Source organism: Manacus vitellinus, unplaced genomic scaffold (genome assembly GCF_001715985.3).
Source record: "Manacus vitellinus isolate BGI_N305 unplaced genomic scaffold, ASM171598v3 scaffold_9_pilon, whole genome shotgun sequence".
NCBI classification, from domain to species: Eukaryota; Metazoa; Chordata; class Aves; order Passeriformes; family Pipridae; genus Manacus; species Manacus vitellinus.
In genome coordinates this window covers 15,650,312-15,673,071 of record NW_021940917.1, presented here as the reverse complement: position 1 = coordinate 15,673,071, position 22,760 = coordinate 15,650,312, and the positions used below count along the sequence as shown (strand labels likewise).

General features: G+C 40.3%; 1 protein-coding gene across 8 annotated transcripts in view; it reads left to right on the top strand.

Moving 5' to 3' along the window:
• PIGG (phosphatidylinositol glycan anchor biosynthesis class G) overlaps positions 1 to 22,760 on the top strand; it is an 85,261-nt gene that overhangs the window by 26,631 nt on the left and 35,870 nt on the right. For 5 of the 8 annotated variants that reach the window (XM_018086134.2, XM_018086133.2, XM_018086132.2 and 2 more), the window contains 3 exons: positions 1,280 to 1,737; positions 8,776 to 8,967; positions 16,685 to 16,994. In XM_018086134.2, the coding sequence (XP_017941623.1) occupies positions 1,280 to 1,737; positions 8,776 to 8,967; positions 16,685 to 16,994 (960 nt within the window). Of the gene's footprint in view, positions 1 to 1,279; positions 1,738 to 8,775; positions 8,968 to 16,684; positions 16,995 to 21,961; positions 22,103 to 22,760 lie in introns of those variants that run through there. The other 3 variants (XR_001922367.1, XM_018086135.2, XR_001922368.1) reach the window with 3 other exon arrangements.

The window sequence follows — 22,760 nt, the reverse complement described above, 5'->3', positions numbered from 1 at the left end:
AATGTCATTGGATTTTATTCCTTTGATGTGAATGTAAGAATAATTTTTTTCTCTTTTCACTGGAATTGTGAGAGACAAGCAGGCAAGAAATACAGATTTTGACTCTGGGACATTTCATGCCAATGCCATCGTTCTCATGAGAGTTTTGTATATTCCTCATTGATAAAGCATCAGTTCTTCAGTTTTCATATCAGTTGCTGACAGCAACCACATACAAGAGACCAACTGTTCCATAGATTTTCTGTTATGTCTTATAAAGAAGATGAATTATATCAAAGACTTGTTCATTGTCATTTATTGGGGGTCTCAGATTTCTTTGTCTCTTCAAGCAGATAATACTTAAATGCTCATTATTTAGTTAGCCAAGATCTTTAAGGTCAGCATGATGGAATTATTGGAATTTAAACTTTCTGTAGTTCAGTCATGTACTGTTCTTGTCTCAGCTTTGTGAATTTCATGCTCTTTGGTCTTTGCACAGACTACCTTGTCCTTTTATTCCAAATACCAGCTTATGGTATTTGCTTTTCAGAATAGAGTACTAAACAAACCAGAGTGGTCTCTCGAGCACCAAAGAAATATCAAATACTAGTAAATTTAGATTGGCCCTCAGCATTTTTTTTTAGTTTATTAGCATTTTTCCTCCCATTATTGTTGTGTGTAACCCCATGGAGACTTTTTTGGTTGTGGGTGTTTTGTTTTTTTTTTCTTTTTTAAAGTGAAATGACTTTGGTGTAATGTATTCTTTAACAACAGAGGAAATGAAAGGGCTGTGAATAGGTAATAACTGTAACTATACCTCCTGCATTCTTTCACATACATCTCTTAAAATTTTGATTTTGCAAAAGTTGTTTTCCCCAAACCAAAATTCCAGAGAGGGTTAACTAGGTTCTTGCATTAAGTGTGTTTGTTGTCTTCTCCATGTTACATGGTCCTGCTTATTAAACAAATGTGCATATGCTGCTGTCAGTAAGTCATAAACACAAGACAGAATTGCATCTAAGATGCTCAGAGATACTTGTATTGTTTACACCTGCTTTCTTGTTACCTGCTCTAAGATTAATGAGTTTCGATAGTCTTACTATGTTGTAATGCTAACTAAATATGCTACATTGAAATGATTCTTGTTTAAGTTTTTGAGATTTGTTAAGATAGAAATAACTTGTCTCATGATTTATTTTGTTTTCTTAGAGGAAATTGCTGTAAGCACGCTGTGAATACTTACACAAGAGAAATTTTTACACCCTTTCACCACTCCTGTGTTTTGTTTTTTTGTTTTCAGAATCCAGCTGTGTCCAGTTCTAGTTGGTCAGAAATAGATGTGCTGATTCTGGCTGGAACGATTGGCCATGTTTTGAGTTTGGGGGCAAGCAGTTTCATAGAAGAGGAACATCAAACTTGGTATTTTCTTATCAATACACTTTGTTTGGTGCTGTGTCAGGAGCTTTGTAGAAATAATTTTCTTCTAAAGGAATGTGACCCTCAACATAGCACCAATGTGAAGCAAAATTTTGATAGTCTTGGGGAAACCTCTGATTGCAAGAATATAGACATTCCAGCAGCAGATAATTCAAAATTGGACAAGGCCACATCTTCATCTGAATTCATGAAAGGATCACATAAGTGGATAAGCTTAGCAACTCCATGGGTCATCCTTATTTGCTGTCGGCTACTTCGATCCTTGAATCAGACAGGTGTCCAGTGGGCTCATCGGCCAGACTTTGGACATTGGTTGACAAGGTGGGTATATCTGATTTACAGTCACACTTTCTGCATTATTTAAAAATTAACATATGCTTCATTTGGTGAAGTACGTATGTATTTCTGTGCAGTCTGTGATTAGAACGTGCTGCAAACATGCAAAGCAGATAAATGGGGAGGTAACATAAGGAGTTTTTCACTGCTATTTCATGCAGGAGTGATTCCTTGTGTGCTATCAGTAGTTTATAATCTTTGCCCTGCGCTATGACTTATCTAATTAATGCCAATTATACACGATAGGTCTATCAGAAGCAAAAAGTAAATATTTTCCATATGTAAGTCAGGAGTGTCTGGTTTGAGAAATTAAAAATCGCTTAATAGAATTAAACCCTTGAAATTAAGACAGGAAGGTTCTGCATAATTCCGAATGTTATGAAATCACAGGAGAAGATGCCTCACATAGAATTTTTCCTTGTCTATCACAGGCTTTTAACGTGTGGGTGGAAAACTGAAGGAATTTTTTGAGTGTAATATGATAAACAAGAAGAGGAATTTTTTATAACTTGAAGTACACCAGAGGAGAGGTTCTCCTTTTTCTGATACCTCTTAGTATTTTGCAGAACTACAGTCATTATTCAGTGATAAAAAGTACGTGATGTTTGAACTGTCTTCTGTACTTCAGTTGGTGGATGGAGAAGCGATACCTTGTGACTGCCTAGTCAAGGTTTTGCAGACAGCAGATGAAGAGGCTGTGCTGTGTAAGATGAATAGATTTCTTGCCGGTATCTTACAACACAGGGATGAAATGTCATTCATCATTCATTAAAAATGACATGAGCAAATGGACTAATATGAGACTTGTTATTTATTGGCAACCCCACAGGTGAAATGCTCATTGCTGTGACAGGCATGAGTGCTGAAAGACATGAGTTAGGAGGGAATTTGTCACATTACAGCGGTTGTTCTATTCCGGAGCTTTCACCATGCATTTGTGCTCTTGGGATGAGGTGAGGGATTGAGGAAAGAATGTTGTATTTTCAACATCAACTCCACATGATAGATAACTCCTTCGTTATGAGCTAAGCCAATGTGTGAGCAGGATGAGGCGTGATTTGGTGTGACCATGAGGATTTTTACAGTTAATTCTGAGCATCTGCCTAAAAACATCCTGAGCCAGATGTTTTCTTCAGACTGTCAGCCCTTTTCTTTGGGATGTGCTGATGCCACAAAGGCATGAAACAAGGACCTGATACTCTTGCAGCTGAAAAATTGTGTTTGTTTCAGATATATGCTTTTACTCATGTGGTCCACTAGGAATGTTTACTGACTCTTGCAAATTTTATCAGCCTTCTAAGAATTCTGTATGCATGTTTGGACTTCACTTCCAAAGATCTTGCTTCAGTTTAATGTGCTCCTACCTCTGATTTCATGGTGCTTGGTATGCCTGTAGAGCAACAAAACGTATTCCAGCCTTGGGCTGTAGGGTCTCAGGGAGATAGCACAGGTATAGAGCATAGTCTGCAGATAAAGCAGATGCTTCTAGGGCTTCCTGATTTATAACAAAAGCTGGGGAATCCTGGAAAATCCTGTATACCTAGCTCTAACACTTACTACCTGTCAGGAGCTTCCAAGCAACCAACTCACATAAACCCAAGGCTTTTTACACCTGTTCTGGTTTCCTCTGGGGTTCTGTTGTTGTTGTTATTGAGGAAGGAGTGGGGAGAAGGGAGGGAGGAGGCTATTTTTGTGTTTCATTTTTGTGCATATAAATTGGAATTTGTGTGAATTTGAATATGTCCATATCTTTCTCTGTACTGAGTAACCCATAACTGGACCCAGGGTTGAACACCAGGGAAGAAACAGCCTTCCTCAGTCTTCTGTTTAATATTTTTCATGATGCAGCTCCAAATACTGTTGGCTGTCTTTACTCCAAGGGCACACTGTATGCTGATTATCAAGTCAAGAGTTCATCAGTGTGCTCAGAGCCATCTCTGGAAAGAGGGTTGGCCTCCAACCTGTCCTGATGTGTGTAGCTATTTGTTCCAAGGTGCAGGACTTGCCTCTTGCCCTTGTTGAACTTCATGAAATCCCTGATAGGCCATTTCTTCAGTCTGTCGAGGGGCTTTGAATGTCAGCAGACCCACCTACTGTATCGACCACTGCTCCCAGTTCTGTGCTGTGTGCAGACTTTCTGAAGGGACACTCTGCCCAATTGGTCAGGTCATTAATGTAGACATTAAGCAGGATAGACCCCCATGTGAAGTCCTGGGGTTGACAGCTAGCGACTGGCCTTCAGGTGGACTTTGTGCTGCTGATGGGAACCCTGTGAATCCAACATTTGAGTAGTTTTCAGTCCACCTGACTGTCTACTTTTCCTGGCCTGGACCACATCAGATTGCCAGTGGGGATGCTATGGGAGCTGGTGTTAAAAGCCTTGATAAAGCACGGATAAACAACAATACCTGCTTTACTCTCTTCCACTGAGCTTGTCATCTCATCACAAAAGTCTGTGAGGTTGATTAAGTATTCTCCTTCATAAAGCCGTAACAACCTTGTTATTAAAGCTGTCTGCCTCCCCCGTCAGTAAGGCTGAAGTACAGCAGCTAGATATCAAAGAACCAAAAAGCTTCAAAATTTTACAGGTGAATTGCTCCGTGTTCTCTATCAAATTATGGCCTCACATTGGGTATATTTGCTTGGGTCTCAAAGCAAGAGGAAGAGAAAAGGTTCTACAGCTACAGTCTTAGGCTACAACTGAGCGTTTGGCTATAACAGTATATTGGAGGAGCTCTTGCCATACAGAGCAAGGTACTTGCTCTCTTACTCTTCCCCTCACTGGCCCTGCATTTTACCTGTTTGCATGTCAGTATAGTGAACTAAATAATTGAATAGATATGACTGGAAAAATAACTCAAGATGGCATGGGAAACACTTGGCTTTCTGTTGGATCACATACCACTCCAATTTACCATCAGGTTTCACAGGCAAATGGGCTGGCTAGTAACAGGAATACAGGAAGGGAAGAGTGTACAAATCAGCACTGCTGTTGTTGAAATTACTGTAGAAACAGAATGTGGAAGTATCTGCATCTTTTGAAGTGCTACAGACATAATCAGTTTTTCTTTCTGCTGTTGTCAAGCATTCCTTACAAGAACCTGCATGCCTTTCAAATATGATTGAGAAAGAAGCAATGATTCACAAACTTGTATTCTGGGGGGCTTAAAAACACTATGCAAAAGTCCAGAGTGCTGTGACAGCCTAAGAGTATATGTGATTAGGGCTGTCACACTTCTACATTCACCCTTTCATTGATATGTTTAGGGAGCAGGTGAAAAGAACAGAACCCTGGCAGCCCTGGCACAGGCTGGCTTGGGCTGCTGTGGAGCTATATCCTGACTTTAACAATGGAGCAGCTTTTAATCTAACAGGAGAATACAATATGTCACCATGCTGGTGTATACTTCATTTGCTTTATAGGATTAAAACATTAGCAGCATTTGATGTATACAGATTTTGGACTCAAGTGATGGGATGGTAGTTGAGTTCTTGAGTTCTGTTGTGTTTCACTGGACAAGCTTCAGGAAGATCAGTCAATGATGCAACTGAAACTTTACACATCCTGGGGTCTGTAAAGTGTCAGTGAATTCCTATTTGGCAAACATGTTTGGATTTTCTTTGTTTAGAGGTTTTAATGTCTTTGTTCCTTCTCCTTTACAAGAGAACAGGGTGGTAGAGATGTCTGTTTCCCTAGTGTTTTGATCAAAATTGAGGTGATGTGTTTTCCTTAACAGCATGAATTAAAAGTTGGTGATAAGCTGAGTTGCGTAAAGCACTTATTCCTCTTCCCGAAATGCATTGCTAGTCTGTGAGGTTGATTGTTGTTTTATTTTTAGCATGAGTTTAATTTGCATAGTTACATCTTAATAGCTCTCTTTTTACTAATAAGTGTTTAGAACCTTACTTATATCGTTTGTGCCCTTGTTAGTTTGAGTTACAGCTACTCAGGCTTTTTCTAGACAGCCTTCTATTTCGTCTCTAAAATAAACTAATGAACAAACTGCCCTCTTTTTTTATTCCCCTGTATTGACCTTTTAGACATCTGTGCTCATGCTCAGACTAGTATTTTGCCTATCTGGACAGTGCTTAATGGCCTCAGCATTTGAGTCAGAGACACTGTTGTCCAGGTTTGTCCATTGAAAAATGTAAGTACCAAAACACAGAAAATCAATGATCCTGTGGTGTCTTGAATTTGGCTACTAGAGATGCATTCAGCAGTGCTGAAATAAAGAAAATGTTCTTTGTTATTTGCAGACAGACTGTGAAATCTGCTACAAAGAGGAAAAATACTTTGATGGGAAAAAGAGCAAAAGAAAATCAGTAGATGAAGTGGAAGAGAACACTTAATCTAGATCTGACTGGAAATCAGGTTTTCTTTTTAATTAGTTGGTATTCAATTAGCTTCATTTAGCTGGTTATCTTGGTCAGAACTGATACTTCAAAGGTGTCAGAGCTGCTACATGGCAGCATCAGCTCCAAGAGAAGTGACAAGAAGCATCAGCATGGAAAGATGATAATATTTTCCTTTAATTGTCTGAATAACTTAATAACTTAACCGTCCCCAAATTCCCTTCCCCCGAAGCTAGCACACCAGAAGTATGAGTGTAGACCACAAGATGTTACAGTAGGAAGATACAGCCAAAGTGTTCTTTTTTTCCTTCCCTCTCACCACATTTTCTCTCAGGAAGCTGTTGGTTCATTTTGTGGTTTGGGCAAAACCCACTACATTGCAGCTGAGATCAGAGTAGCATGTTTTGCTTGTATTTCTGAGTAGACTATCAAAATCATTTAGAACTTTGCTAAATGACTGGAGTCTCTGTGTCTGTGTTGAGCAACTACCATCGCCTTTCAAAACACAAGCTAAGTACATATGCTTTTAGCTGACTAACTGGATGAACCTTGGCTAGAAAACCTTGAAACTGTAGGGGATTTATGCTGACCTGACTTCACCTGTATAAATCTTTTTCTTCTTTCTTCAGCAAACTATGAAACACTGGGGTGGGTTTTTTTGAGCAAATTTATATGGTTCAAAAAAATTCCCCAGAGAAATCACAGAGGACTGTTACCCAAAAACCTGGACAGATTTGTATATAACCCCCTTCACTAGCAGTCAAGAATGCAAAGTCATGTGACTGATGTGCACATTACTTTGAACATAACTTTGCAGTGCCCCCATTTTTTCCAGGGGAGGGTATTAGAGTATGATTTCAGATGTTCATTGTAGGAATTGCAGCTGTTAGTGAGTGTCTGGCTTGACATAGCAATAGCAGTTACTTCTTACAGATAGCAATGGCTTTTTTAAATTTTTTGTATTGCTGTGTTAACTTTGTCTGCAAGAGTCTCTTAACAAAAGTGAGTTTTTTAGATAAAGAGACAAAGACGATGATGATGTGGTTATTTATTCCTGATTTGTCTTGCTCTCATACAATGAGTAGCCAAGGAGGATACTACCTGAAAACTTAAAGTTTTCAAAAATGTTCATTTGAAAGGTGCAGTGGCTACCAAAATAGTTTATTATGTGTTGATCATAAGAGATGGTGCTTGCACTATCTTTATGGGTTACTGCAGGAATCTATTCACTGCTTCTGCTGACTCCTTATGTAGAAAAAGAAACATCAAGACTGCATTTTCTCTCCCATAGTGTTCTAGATCTTATTCCTCTCACCTTTCTCCAATGGCTTGCAGAGAGCACTGCATCTCTTGGGAGTCTTGTTAAGTTCTATGGACTACTTGACTGGGTCCTGCACGGAGGACTAGCAGGACAGTTTTTCTGCCCCATAACCTTCCCTTTGTGACTTTCCAAGTGCAATAGCTGAAATAACTGTTGTTCAAACCCATGATAAATCAAACACTAGGGACAGGAAAGTAAACCTCTTCGAAGTACAGTAATTTTTATTAAATCGGAGATAAAACTGGAGTTTCATAAGTGTGATGGGATTTAATGCAGATAATAGCCCAGGCTCACTCTTAGTTTTCTGAAGTTAGTGATCTTTTATCTTGGCATTTTGAATGTGGAAGGCAGAAGACAGAGCCTTTGGCTCTCACTCTGCACAATGTCCTTAACAGAAGGTAAATCTGACAAAATTAGTGGTTTTACATAATTTGGAATACTGGGAATATCTGCAGTAGGCTTGGGTTGACAATTCTTGTACTACAGTGGGCTTTCTTAAAGTGTGTAGGTAGCTGTGGTAGGGATTGGGTGCAGATCTTCAGTTTACCCCATTACATTTTGCAGTGTTAATTCATACTACTGATGATTTAAATACATAACATTGGCAGCATGCTCAGTAAAATGACCTCTATTCTGGAATGAGTGTTACCTCTGTCTAGGATGCAGAGGAACAAACAAACTGTATCTCTAATATTCTCTGTCACTGATGCAAATTTTGTGTCTTTATCTCTCACATAGTACAAGGTGCTGTAGTTGCATAAGGGAATTGCATTGTGCTAATGAATTTGTATATGTGTGTTGTAAACTGTGTAAGTATATTTGTGGTCATTCTAGAGAGGTAGTGTGTTCTATGACTAAAATTAATTAAACAAATCAAATACATGTGTTGTTACTTCAAAAGACAGAATAGTTCTAATCCTGTAGGACAACAATCTTTTTCATCGTGCTAGAAAATAAAATGCTGTACTGTTAGTGAAATGCACTGTTTCAGAATGTATAAACAACAAACCCCTAGTTTAAAAGTATTAGACCCTTTTCTGTGATGCAATATGCAGCTCAGTTTTTATTTAATTAACAGAATAACTAGCATATGGTAGGACACAATAATTACACTTTTAAATATGTATGCTTGAATAGAAAACCTTATTAATAAAAGTGCTTTTTTAGAAATACTAAAATATTTTACAATACCTCTCAGCAACTTCATAACAAGTATCAGCGCAGTGATTAATTTGGTGCTGCATTAATTAATACAGTTTATTAATTGATTAATATGGTGCTGTAGCTAATATGTTTAGCTCTAATTTATGTTTCAAAAGATTTTTTTTGTTTGTTTGTTTTTTTCCCAGCTCTGAACATAAACCTGAACTCTCCTTCTTGACTGCAGTCTCCCTGCTTATGATCTTCTTTCTGGTTCAAAGGAGATGCTCCCTGGTTTCAAAAATTGCTATGGCACTCGGGCTCCTGGGAGTCTACAGTTACCGGGCAGCTGTTGGAAATGTCATATTTCCATGGCAACATGGTGGCAAAGATATTTCAAAGTAAGTTAATCAACAGATCTGTAACGCTGTTTCTAGCAAGGTGTTAGCACTTTGGATATCAGGGGATGAGGTGGAGGGGACATTATGTCTAGGTTGGAATTACATTCTTACGAATGGAGCTCTAGTTTATAGGTGACCAGCACCCAGTTTTTGTTGTGCATGCTTAATTTTAAGCCCAAGTAAGTGTCTTTTGACTGTGGCAGATCAGAAGCCAGTCAGATAAAAATTAATATGAGGAAAATCTAGTAGTCATACCCTATATTTTTGCTAAAATGAAACTCCAAATGCACCATCTCCTCTTTTTTTAGATGGACTTGCCATGTTTAACAGAGCACAGGCCAAGGTCATTTAGCTGCTTCTTAGTTTCAGAAATGGTTAGGCAGTAGTTCAGAGAGCTGCTTTTCCGTACCTTGTTTTTCCAGTTGAGTTTTCTGTAATATCTGGGCTTTCAGGATGTAACCACATCCTTCTTGAGGTCTCGTCTGTGCAGCATAGTGCATACTAAGGATTTTTAGGCTGATGTTAAGTTTCTTAGAGAACTAGTCTGTAACTGTAAGGAAGCTATTAGCTCTTTCACCAATGAAATTTCCTTTTTGGAATGTGGCTAAATGGTTTTAGTTTTCTTATTGTACTTTTCACTGTTGGATTGTACTTGGCTCTGCAGCCTCAAGTTTTCCTGAATGTCAGAGAGTTGTGAAAAACTTCTAGAGTCAGTTAGAACATTTGATGAGGGGGAAGAGATTATGGAAGAGATGTTTTTGAAACCATTGTCTTCTGGATGTAGTAAACTTCCTCTTGCACTCATTTTGAATTTTATATGGATACAAATGGTTTCTGTTGGAGCTTCTTATCAGGGGCCAGAGGTTCACAAGATGTGCAGAGATGGAAAAAGCCATTCAGAGTAAGATCTTAGGACATATGGAAAATCAGGTTTGCTAACACAGCATGTTTTATAATAAATATTTGTAGGTATGTGTATCTGGATATATTGACATACGATCCCTCTCTCCAAATATTGAAGATAATTCTGGTTGTATACTAGTGTTAACATTGTGTGTTAATTCTGCTGCATGAGAAAGTAATGATAATCTTTACTTAATCTGGAGGATTTGGCTCTGTGTTTGAAACATGCTTGATTTTTGAGTGTAATCTCTAGTTTTGCTTTGTATTTTAGTAAAATCCTTAGAGAATACTACTGTCCTTGCAATGAGAATTAAAATACTGCAGTGTGGGACAGAACATTAAATACAGCAATTGAGCCACAAGTAGAATGCGATTAGAGAAATAAGTGGAGTACTTCAATACTGAAGTCAAACATTTATTTAAAACTTGGTCATTATGTGGTCAGCACATTGGTCGTATTGATACAGAAAGCATACAGGCTTTTTTATTATTTCACCTTAAATAAATAGCTCACATAGTGATTTTCTTAAATTATGTCAGAGCTTAATATAAACCCCAAATGAATCTTCCCACGGCACACATGGGTCCCATCTGAGGAGAGGTTCTGCCTCCCTTCCATACTCTTGTGCCTTTCGTAAAAGCAAAACACCAAACAATCCAAAACAAACCCATGTGTCTACTGCTGCCAGGTCAGAACATTATGTCTGTCCTAGTACCTGTCAGTTCACAACACAGGGTTTCTGCCCGGTCCTCTGCAGCCACCACTCGTGCTAACATGTGGGTTTCTCAGGTGTAAAGTACAAGGCTGGACAGAGAGACATGGTTTACCCAAGATCACTGACTCACCAAACATTATCTTCAGCAAGGCTCCCAGGACAGCATGTCAGAAAAGGTGGTAGACACAACTTAGTAGATTTCAGATGATAGGTGGTGTGTTGACATAGTGATGCTAGCTCATCTTTATGATCTAGCATCTTTATGATCAGGCATCTTATATGCCTGGTGTGATATATTTGGTAAAAGCCTACTTAAAATGCCACCAGGAACAAACCCAGGACTTTCTTTTACATGTGTCTGGTTAGTGTATTCATAATCTGGAATAGCTCCAGATCCAGGTGCAAGGTAGAGGTAGTTTTGTGTAATATCAGTTAAAGCTGTAGGCAACCACTGCATTTTTCATGCATAATGCATTCTTCTCTAAGATGGAGACTCTTTGCTCTCAAACACTCCCTCTCTGTACCCTTTACTGCAGATTTTGTCTGAATGTGACAACTGCTGGAAGGTGGATGAGGGAGAAGACTCAATTTAAGTGTTCTACATTTTCTATGACTTACACTAAGAAAACGTCTAAATTAAAAAACGCAAAGAAGTAATTTAGCCTTCTGTTTTCCTCACACTTATTTAAAAAAATTATAGTCTGAGCAATGAAAAAGATGAGTATGTACTGTACTAACACAAAATAATAGTGCATTTGCTGAGAAATATTTTTTTTGTTTGAATTTTCATCAGCTGGTTGATTTCAGTTCTCATTTAACTCATTGAATAGACCAATATCCAAAGCTAGTTCCTAAAGTTTTACTTCTAAGTCATATGAATATATTTGATGTAATTATTACCACAAAATATAAATATTCATAGTTATCAGAGACTCTGAAAAAGGTCACTGAGTTTCTACATTAGCCAGAAACAGAGGAACTCTCTAAACTTTACTGTTTTTTACTTTTTTTTTTCCCCTTAAATGAAAAAGCCAGTGGACCTTACAGGGTTTTTATAAAAACTTGCTATTTAAGTGAATAAAATAGTAAAGTCCTTTTGCATGGGCCATTAGGTATAAATTTGAACCTTTGAAACCTAAACAACAGAACAGTGTATTGTATTCAAGTTTAGGAGGACCACATCAGTGTTGTGTGGTGGTTTTGCCTTTTTTTCTTATTTCTGTAGATGCAAAAAGAAAATCAAACATGAAAATGCTCCAGCTTATTATTTCTCCTCTTGCTTTTTCTTTCCTCTTTGTGAAAAGGAAGATTGAATTCAAGCTTATTTCTTAGTAATTTGTTGAGAAGGAGGGTGACCTTCCAAAGACTGAAAAAATAATTAAAGTTTTAATTATTATTTATTTATAAAATTATTATATTTTTTTTTGATAAGATTTTTTTTTAGAAATTTTGACTAGTAGTGTTTTGTTGTGGTCAGCTAATTACACTACTTAGATGAGTATAACTATACTTTTACTATTTTTAGAGTCCTGGCCTAATCCTCCATATATTACTAAGTCCTGATGACTCAAGAATCCTCACTGCTGAGTGAATTATATTAACTTTGTAGGAGACCATGTTCACTCATTACTCATGTAAAAAGTGGCTGGTAGTAAGAGTTTAGCTGGTGGAGCTGCACTCTACCATGCCTTATACAAACAGACCCATCATCCACTTCACAAGAAGTGATGGATCTCCCACCCTCTCACCACCAGCCAGAAGGACCTTAGGGATGGAGGGGGAGTGGAAATGGCTTTCTGCTCTGGGTGGCAGGGCAATCTCCTCCTGACCCACCTCACATTCCCAAGCTGTTGACCTACCCTGTCTTCCACGATAGATAAGAGGCCCTGGAATCTGAGAACCAGGGAAATGAGGACCAGAAAAATGTGAACATGAATGAAGGTCCATCCAGGTTGAAGAGATTACCTAGGGCAGGGCAGCTCACCCCCTGCATCACAACCTCCTCAACTGAGAAAAAAAGAAGGGTAGTAGTCACTGGTGACTCCCTTCTGAGAGAAATGGACTGGACCCAATCCATAGGGAGGTGTGTTGCCTCCCTGGGGCCCAGGTAAGGGTCATCCCCAAGAAACTTCCTAGCCATTATTATTATTACCCACTACTGGTTTTCCAGGTGGATAACAACAAAGTTCTAGCAAAAAGTCTGTTGACAATCAATTGGGATCTCAGGGCCTTGGGACAACTGGTCAAGGGATCTGGAGCACAAGTCATGTTCTCTTCTGTCCTGCCAGTTGCAGAGAATGATGGGGCAAGAAACAGGAAAATCAGGCAGATGAACACCTGGCTTTGAAACTGGTGTTACCAGCACAGTTTTGAGGTTTTGATCGTGGGTTGGTTTATGTGACATCGAACCTGCTGGCAACACCTGCCCACCTGTTCTCAAAGGGGAAATCTTAACTTAGGAGTTAGCAGGACTCCTTAAGAGAGCTTTAAACTAGACTTGAAGGGGGGACAGGGGCATAGCTGGGCTTAACAGAGATAAAGAATGGGAAGGGGAGTACTGTAGCAACCACAGAATTAGCAAAAGGAGTCCTAAGGGGGGATACTCTGGGCAAACACAAGCAACCAAATACATAACCCAGGACAGGACTACGGGTTGTCCCTTTGCACCCCCCACTCAGATAGTGACATAAATCGAATACTTCTATATGGAAAATACTTCTAGGTAGAACCTGTACACCAGTGCAGTGTAGGAAACAAATAGGAGGAACTAGAGATCTGTGAGCAGCCACAGGGCTTTGATCTCACTGTGATTATGGAGATGTGGTAGGATAGCTGACATGACTGGAATGTTGTCATGAAGAGCCGCAAGCTGTTTAGGAAAGATGGACCAGGAAGGCACGGTGATGGAATAACCCTCTGTGTGAGGCAGCACTTGGAATGTATTGAACTCTATCTTGGGATGGGTGATGAGCAAATCAAGAGCTTATGCGTGAGGATAAAAGGGCAGACTAGTGAGGGTGGCATTGTGGGCGTTTGTTCCAAGCTGCTTGATCAGGAGGAGAAAGTGACTGAGGACTTCTACAGGCAGCTTGAAGCAGCCTCAAGGTCACAGTCACTGGTTCTTGTAGGGGATCTTAACCCTGACATCTGGATGAAACACAGCAAAGCACAAACAGTCCAGAAGGTTCCTGGAAAGCATTGATGACACCTCTCTGACACAGGTAGGGGAGGATCCCACAAGTAGCGCTGTGTTGTTCAGCCTCATACTAACAAACAGGGAAGGCCTTGCTGGAGATGTGAAGGTTGGAGGCAGCCTTGGCTGTAGTGACCATGAGCTTGTGGAGTTCAGTACTGGGCGAAGAGGAAGCAGGGCAGCAAGCAATCATGGACTTCGGGAGAGCTAGCTTTAGCTTCTTTAGGGATCTTCCTGAAAGTGTCCTGTGGGCCCAGCAGGATCCAGGGCAGCTGATTGATGTTCAAGGATTACTTCCTCCAGGCTTAAGAATGACACATCCTGATGAGCAAGAAATCAGGGAGGAGGAACATGAGACCCATGTGGATGAACAAGGAGCTCCTGTCACTGCTCAAGTGTAATCAGGAAATACACAGGATATGGAAGCAGGGTCAGGTCACTGGAATGAATGTAGAGAGGTTGTCAGAGTAGGTAGAAATGAGATAAGGAAGACCAAGGTCCATCTGGAGTTTAATCTGGCCAAGGATGTCAAGGTCAACAAGACAGGCTTCTTACATCATACATCAATGAGAAGGGGAGAACAGAGGATAACGTGGGCCCATCACTAAATGGACAGTGACACTGGTGACAGAGGATGCAGAGAAGGCAGAGTTACCGAACGCCTTCTTCGTGTTGGTCTTCACTGACAGGACCAGCCCTCAGGAATCTCTGACCCAGGAGACCAGGGTAGAGGAATGTTGAAAGGAGTTTCCTGTGGTCAAGGAGGATTGGGTTAGAGAACACCTACACAAACTTGGCATCCACAAATCCACGGGCCCTGATGGGATGCATCCCCGAGTGCTGAGAGAGCTGGCAGATACCACAGCGAGGCCACTCGTGATAACCTTTGAAAGGTCGTGGTGATCAGGAGAGGTGTCTGAGGACGGGAAGAAAGCAAGTGTCACCCTGGTCTTCAAGGAGGAAGGTGCAGAGGACTACTGACCACCTCAATCCCTGGAAAGGTGACGGAACACCTCATTTTGGAGGCCATCTCTACCTACATGGATGAAAAAAAGGTGATCATGAGTAGTCATCATGGATTCACTAACAGTAAATTGTTCTTAACAAACCCGATTACCTTCTACAATAGACAGCTACCTGGATGGATGAGAGGAGAGCAGTGGATATTGTTGACCTTGACTTCAGCAAGACTTTTGACTGTTTCTCACAACATCCTCTTAGGCAAACTCAGGAAGTGTGAACAGTATGAGAGGACAGTGAGGTGGATTGAGAACTGGCTGAACGCAGATCCCAGAATGTCATAATCAGTGGTACGGGGTCTTGTTGGAGGCCTGTCACTAGTGGTGTCCCCCAAGGTTCAATACTGGGCTGAGTATTGTTTAACTTGTTCATCAGTGACTTGGATGAAGAGGCAGATGCCTCCTCAGAAAGTTTGCTGGTGATACAAAGCTGGGAGGAGTGGCCAGTACCCCAGAGGGCTGTGCAGCCCTTTGGAAGGACCTCGGCAGGTTGGAGAGCTGGGCAGAGAATAACCTGAAATTCGAGTAAAGGCAAATGCAGGGTCCTGCACCTGGTTGGGGGCCAACGTGCTGGAGGCTGGAGCAGAGGACCTTCTGTGGTCCCTTTCAACCTGACCCATTCTGTGTGTCAGTGATCCTGTGAAACCTAAGGATAATGTATGTTAAATTACAGATTAAGTGTGTAGATAATGTGCATTTTTATCTTTTGCAAGATAAAAAAATAGATCTGTAACCACAGATTTTTCTCACGTGCTCATTTGGTGAATTCATTGGATTATTGACAGCCTAGCACACACTAATGTGATCCGGGTTTTTTTTGCCCAGAAAACATGAGAATGTCACTACATTTTGATGGATATTTGCTTTCGCTTTCTTAGTTTTTCAGACCTTGCTCTTCTAAAATAGCAGGTCACAGTTTTTAAGCTTACTAGTCCTTGTCCTTACCAGCTTTTTGGACTACATGCTGTGTTTTATTCAGAAGCTGCCTTTCACTGGTAATTAAGAGGCAAATGAATAAATAGGTGGTTTGAAAATAGCATAAATGCCAATTACACTTACTACTTAAAACTCAGGGTTTTTTTGTAGTGGAATTGCTTTTTTCAAATGGATTTGAAAAGTCTCTACACTTAACAAGGAAAAAATGTGCTGGTATAAACCAGCACATATGTACATCTACGCAGCTGTGTAAGGTGAGAAAATGTCTGAAGTGTGCAGAGATTTCAGACTGAAATAAGGATCTTCAAATACTCTCGCTGTTGTTTTTTAGTGGGCTAAAAAGAAGCATATTTGTGTGAATGAGTTGTGAAAAATCACTGAACAGCTTAAAAGATATAGGAATTTTTAAGTCAATTTAGTTTCTGAAATAAAGTTTCCATATCTCTTGAAGGAGTGTTTTTTATTAACATTCATTGTGCCATATAAATGGCATATTTGTATGGATATATTTATGGATCTAGATCTTGAATAGTATTAGCATAAATTTATTTTGGTTACATTAGTTGTTCGATCCTTGTATGGGAGAGTGACTTAAGGGTTCAACTTGATGATCAGTATAGGTCTCTTCTAACTCAGAATATTCTGTGAAATCTGTGAAATACAACTTTATTTTTATATTTTACATTAATTTAGTTTTTTAGCACAAGCTTTTTTGTTTGCTGAAGTCGATTTGGAGTTGTTTTAATTCAAGTATGAACCCTTCCTAGAGTTTTTGTATTGGAGAAAGCTCTCTCATGAAGTTGGCCAGTACCAGCCTTAGATTTTGACCTGTTTGGCAGAACTGGTTGGTCTTGACCTCTCTTGAAAGAGTGTGTGAAGTAAGTATTAGTAAATAACTCATCTTTTATTTATTTATTTATTTATTTATTCCAATTTTATTTTCTCTTTAGGGGGATCACTGAAGCTCGTTTTGTTTATGTCTTTGTTCTTGGCATAGTCTTCACTGGCACTAAAGATTTACTAAAGTCACAGGTTATTTCTGCAGACTCCAGCATGAAGAGCACAGGATTGTGGGAAGTATATAGCGGATTGGTTCTACTAGCAGCCCTTCTATTTAGACCTCACAATTTACCAGTCTTGGTGTTTTGCCTGCTGATTCAGACAATGATGACAAAATACATTTGGAGACCTTTGAAATTTGATGCGGCACAGATTACTATCATGCACTACTGGTTTGGCCAAGCTTTCTTCTATTTTCAGGTAAGCTGAATACTCTCCGTGCTGCAGAGGTGGGAGCTGGAATAGTTTTTCAAAGAAATATTGCCCATTGTAAATAAAATGCTACCTAAATATTAGGCTGGAAGAGTTTACTGAGTTCTCAGAAGGGTTTAATTTCTAATTGTTTTATTAATGTTTTGGTTTTAGAACCAGGAAAAGATGCATACCTTGATGTCTAATCCTCAAAACAGATTTCCAAAAGTGTTGCAAGGATCAGATACCTATACTAGCATGATTTTGGTCTGTTAATGGGCCTCATAAATACTACTCAGGTGATAATTAATTAAAAAATATCATCTGAGTTGATTAATACCGAGAAAAGGCAGATCGCTATTTGTCACTGATTCTTGAGCATTACAAGCCTTTGGTTGCATCAAAATAGATATACATACAGTTTAAGACTGTGGCATGTAGTATCTCTCATATCAGAACTAGTTTTCTTTGTTATTATATCAAATTGTATCTTCTCTCCTGAGGAGCCTTACTGATTTCAATAACATAGTTGTCTGCATCGCAAATAAAGTTGAAATTCCACAAAAACGTTCCTTAGCGTGGAAGGAAAGGAATTTTAGCATTGGACAGGATCTTTCTCCTTCTAGTAGCATTGGAAACAGTGTAGCAGGCTATCTAAAGTTAAGTTTGTGAGGTTGGGAATCAGGTTTTTTCTGGTTTAGGAGGAGAGGTTTTCTGATTTGTCACGAAAGTTCAAGGTGAGGCCTGTGTTGACTTTGCTTCTAAGGCATGGCTGGGGATGTTAAAACTGTGGTCAAGCTTAGGGTATGTCCTACTCCGTATCTACAGACTGAGGATTGGCTTGACTTTGCTCTGGGAGTACATGTGCAGATAGCATATTGCTGATGCAGGCAAGATCGTCGTGGTTCTTCCCTTCCTGCCCAGTTTTCCTGCTCAGAGGATGTAACATTTACTGATTGAATGGCTTTTGCACGCTTTGAGTGTTACTGTTCACCAGTCAGCTTTGATTATGGTCTTCTGAGAGCAGCTCTTGGTGTGGCTGGCAGGAGGCTGAAGAGAGGGCCCTCTCAGTACTGAGGTACCAAGTGAAAACAGCTGCCAGAAATTTAATGGTGGGTAGGCTGGGAAGGCCGGGAAAAAAATCCAAGTTATGGAAAAGGGACAATAAAGAATGTTATTAATATTTTTGTAAAGCAATCCATTTTCAGTGATGCTGAATTCTTGGTACACTTGGCTGAGAATTTCAAAGAACCGTGAAATTACAGGAGAGTTGAGGCTGGAAGATGCCTCTGGAGATCATTCAGTCCAACCTCCCTCCGTCTAAGAGCAGGTCAAATAGATCAGGTTGGTCTGGACTATGTCCACTCCCTATTTTAAATATCTGAAAGGATGAAGACTCTGCAAGCTCTCAGGGCAGTTGGTCCCAGTGCTTGACCAGCCTAGCTATTAAAAAAGCCTTTTTTGATGTTTAAACAGAGCTTCTTATATTTCAGTTTGTGTGTGTTGTTTTTTATCCTTTTGCTAGTCACTCTTGAGTGACTTAAAAGGTCAGAGTCTGACTGCATTTTCTGTACTACCCCCTCATCAGGTATTTATACACATTGTTATGATCCCTGCTGAGCTTTCTTCTCTTGAGAGTAAACATACCCAGCTCTTCTAAATAGTTGTTTGTATTACAGATGCTTTCTAACCATCATCAGTTTTGTGTAATGCTTCAGTGGACTTTTTCCAGTACACCCATGGCTTTCTTGTGGTGGCCAGCTCAGAACTGAACCCAGGCACTCATATGTGATATGGCTTAGTAGAAGGAATAGAGTATCTCCCTCAACCAGCTAGTGAGGCTCTCCCTAATGTAGTCTCAGGTGCTGTAGGTCTTTGCGCAAAGGGCAAATGACTGGGTGATCTCTTCCAGGTTTCTTTCCATACAGTTAGTTCCCAGTGTGAGGAAAGGCATAGTTTTATTCCTCCCCAAGTGTTGGATTTGATATTTCCCTTTGCTGAACTTCATGAATTTCCTGTCAGTCCATTTCTCTAGTCAGTCAGGGAGTCTCTGAGTGGCAGCAGGCCCATTTGCAGAGCCATCTGCTGTATCAACCACTCCTCCCAGTTATGTATTGTGTGCAGACTTCCTGAGGGGACACTGTGCCCCATTGTCCACGTAATTAGTGAAGATGTTAAACAGTATCAGCCCCACTGTCAGTCCTTGTGGTTCATTGCTAGTGATTGGCCTCCAAGTGGACTTCGTGCTGCTGATGGCAACCCTGTGAGCTCAGTATTTGATCAATTGGAAGTCCACCTGACTGTCCACTTTCCTAGCCTGGACTGCATCAGTTTGTCCATGGGGATGTGATGAGAGACGGTCTTAAAAGCTCTTGTGAGGGGAAAGTACATTAGATACATGTAGCCCATGTATGTGCAGCCATGGCATGATGGAATAGAAAATAAGGACTTCTTGAAAAAATAGTTTTGTTGTGGAAGTGTAATGTAGCAGGCTAAATTTTGTGTCTTCTCTGATCTAAGTGATGCCAAAAATTTGGGAATAACTTTTCTGGAAGAATTTCCTGAACTTTGGAACAGCTGTACACCTTTTCCAGAAATGAGCTATTAGAGCTGTCAGGAGCTTGATATGTCTTTCCAAATTTTCATCTTTGCATATGCCAAAGGAGTTTTTCTACACCAATAAAACTGTATTTATGCAAGACCAGTAGATGGTAACAGATCTGATAGCACATGCTATGGTTTTTTAGTGGTCTTATACTGGTGTTAGTGGGAAGATGGAAATTTATTTTAAGATTTTTATTTTTCATCATTAATACTTTGCACCTTCCAATGCCCTTGCAATTGAGGATTTCTTTGGTTTTTAGAAGGCAGAAAGAAGCGATTTTCATTTTGCTTGGCTACAGATTGTGTTCTTGGATATCCTGCAGCTTCAGAGCATCCTCCCAGGCCCCCTCACACTGTTGGAAATTTTGTCATTTCCTCTAGAAGTGTTTCCTTTGGAGATAATAACTTCCAGTGTGATACAGATTTCAGCAAACTTTGGGATGTTTTAAAAATTAGCTCTGACAAGGAAATTTCTTGCTCATAGTCTGCTGCTGAATTGCAGCATCCAAACCTCAGAAATGAGAAATTCTCCATTGCTTTGTTGCGAGCCAGATTTCTAGGTGGGTCTTTTTGCATCTCCTGTAAGACCTGGTGAATAACTTGGGTGATAGTTACTTATCAAAACTTCTGGTAGAAGCAGACCAAAGCTTTTGCCCCAGTGCTGTTTACCACGTTGGCTTATATGAAATAGAACAGACCCAGATAAGAAGCTGCCTTTTTGTGTCCCATCACATGCCTGTAAATTCCAGCTTTGAAGAGAGATTTGACATCATTGGCATAAGTGAAACCTGGTGGGATGAGACCTGTGACTGGAGTGCCCTGTTGGTTGGTTCCAGGCTCTTCAGGAGGGACAGGCAGGGCAGAAGAGGCAGAAGGGTGGCACTGTGTGTAGTAGAAAGGTCAGGATGATGGAGCTCACAGCTGGCAGTGGCACAGTTGGGAACCTCTGGGTAAGAATCAAGGGGCAAACAAATAATGCAAATGTCATTGTGGGAGTCTGCCACAGACCTCCCAGCCAGGATGCTGATGCTGATGAATTACTCTTTGAGGGACTAAGGGACACTTCCAAGTCAACTGCCCCTGTCCTTAGGGGGGACTTCAACTTGCCAGAAATTAACTGGGAGTGTCACACAGCTGGTACAACTAGTGGGATTCTGCAGGGCTCCATCTTAGGCCCTGTGCTCTTCAGCATCTTCATAAATGGTTTAAACGCAGGACTGGAAGGGATACTGAGCAAGTCTGCAGATGACACAAAACTGGGTGGAGCTGTTCACTCCCTTGGAGGCAGGGAGGCCCTGCAGAGAAACCTGGACAAATCAGGACTAGGCAATCACCAACCATATGAAGTTCAGTGAGGGGAAGTGCTGATTCTGCACCTGGGATGGGGCAACCCTGGATGTTTGTACAGACTGGGGAATGAGAGGCTGGAAAGCAGTGCCAGGAAAGGGACCTGGGGGTCCTGGTCTATGGCAAATTGAATCTGAGTCAGCAGTGCCCTGGCAGCCAGGAGGACCAACCCTGCATCACCAGCCGGTCGAGGGAGGGGATTGTCCTGCTCTGCTCTGACCTGGGGCAGTGTCACCTTTGAATATTGTGGCAGTTTTGGGCACTGCAATATAAGAAAGATATTAAGCCATTAGAGAGTGTCCAAAGGAGGGCAGTGAAGATGGTGAAGGGCCTTGAGGAGAAGCCATGTGAGGAGCAGCTGAGGGCACTTGGTGTGTTCAGCTGGAGAAGAGGAGACTGAGGAGAGAGCTCATTGCAGTTACAACTTCCTTGGGAGGGGAAGAGGAGGGGCAGGCACTGATCTCTTCTCTGTGGTGACCAGTGACAGGACCTGAGGGAATGGCCTGAAGTTGTGTCAGGGGAGGTTTAGGCTGATATTAGAAAAAGGTTCTTCCCCCAGAGAGTGGTTGGGCACTGAACAGGCTCCCCAGGGCAGTGATCACAGCACCAAGCCTGACAGAATTCAAGAGGTGTTTGGATGATACTCTCAGGCACATAGTGTGACTCTTGGGGATGGTTCTGTGCAGAGTTAAGGTTGGACTCGATGGTCCTTGTGGGTCCCTTCCAACTCAGTGTATTCTGTGACCTGTGTGATTAAGCAACAGCTTAGCAAAAATTCTGAAAAGTTCTTAACTCTCTTTAGCATAGGACTTTTTATAAATGTATCCATTTTAGAACATGCCAACAGTCTTTTACAAAAAATTACTTTTTGTGTCTGTCTACTAAGGTGTGTGTGTGTGCAGTCACCATTCCCAAGACTGATTAAAATGGCAAACAAATTGTAGTAGAAGAGAAAGAAGAATTGTGATTGGGGCCTACTTCTCTATTTTCTCTCTTTATTTCTCTTTTTTTTTTTCTATTTTCAGAACATCTTAGAGATGTTTCAGAAATAGAGAAATCAATTCTGCTAAAGGAAAAAGTGCTTTTAAGAGTCCAGACAGATGGGATTTTCTTTCACACCCCCTGTTCCTTAGAGAACAAGTTTTCAGTTGTCTTTTAAAAGTGTTGTAAGTACATTTACATTAGATGCCCTTTTTAGGATGGAGATTAAGAGTTTGACCAAAACACCAATCTTCGGATGTTGCCTTTGTTCTTTTATTCTCTGACAAAAAAACTGTTCTGAAGGCATGGAAAGAAACAAATTAAATCATACAAGGCTTAGAGGGACAGGTTTTTTTGCTGTTCACAATTGAAATCAGTTATCTGATGTACAAAATATTAGCAGAGAAAAGCAGAATGGTTGAGCTGGTCGTTCATAAAATTACAGAGGTAACAAAGGCCCCTCAGAATCTGATTAATGCTCTCTCTTCATTTGGTAAATTTCTCTCAATTTATTCTTAGAATAGCTTTTCCAGTCTGGGACTGTAGATCCAAGAATAGAAGAAGCTTCCTCCAGAAACTATTTTGATTTCATGACCTTTTTACGTTGTTTTGCTCGGTATGCAGCATTCTGATCTGAACTAACAGGTAAAATTAAAAAGCTGACAACCTTAAAAAACCTCACTGCCTATTAATTGGGATTTTTTTATATATATACTTTTAAGTTTCTTGTTCCCTTTCCTTTGAGTTCAGAATGACTTGTTGCAAGGGAAAAACTGCTCAGTTTGTGTAGCTTAAAGTCAGGATTGAAGTGTCTTATTGTTTTATTAATGACACATTAATTAT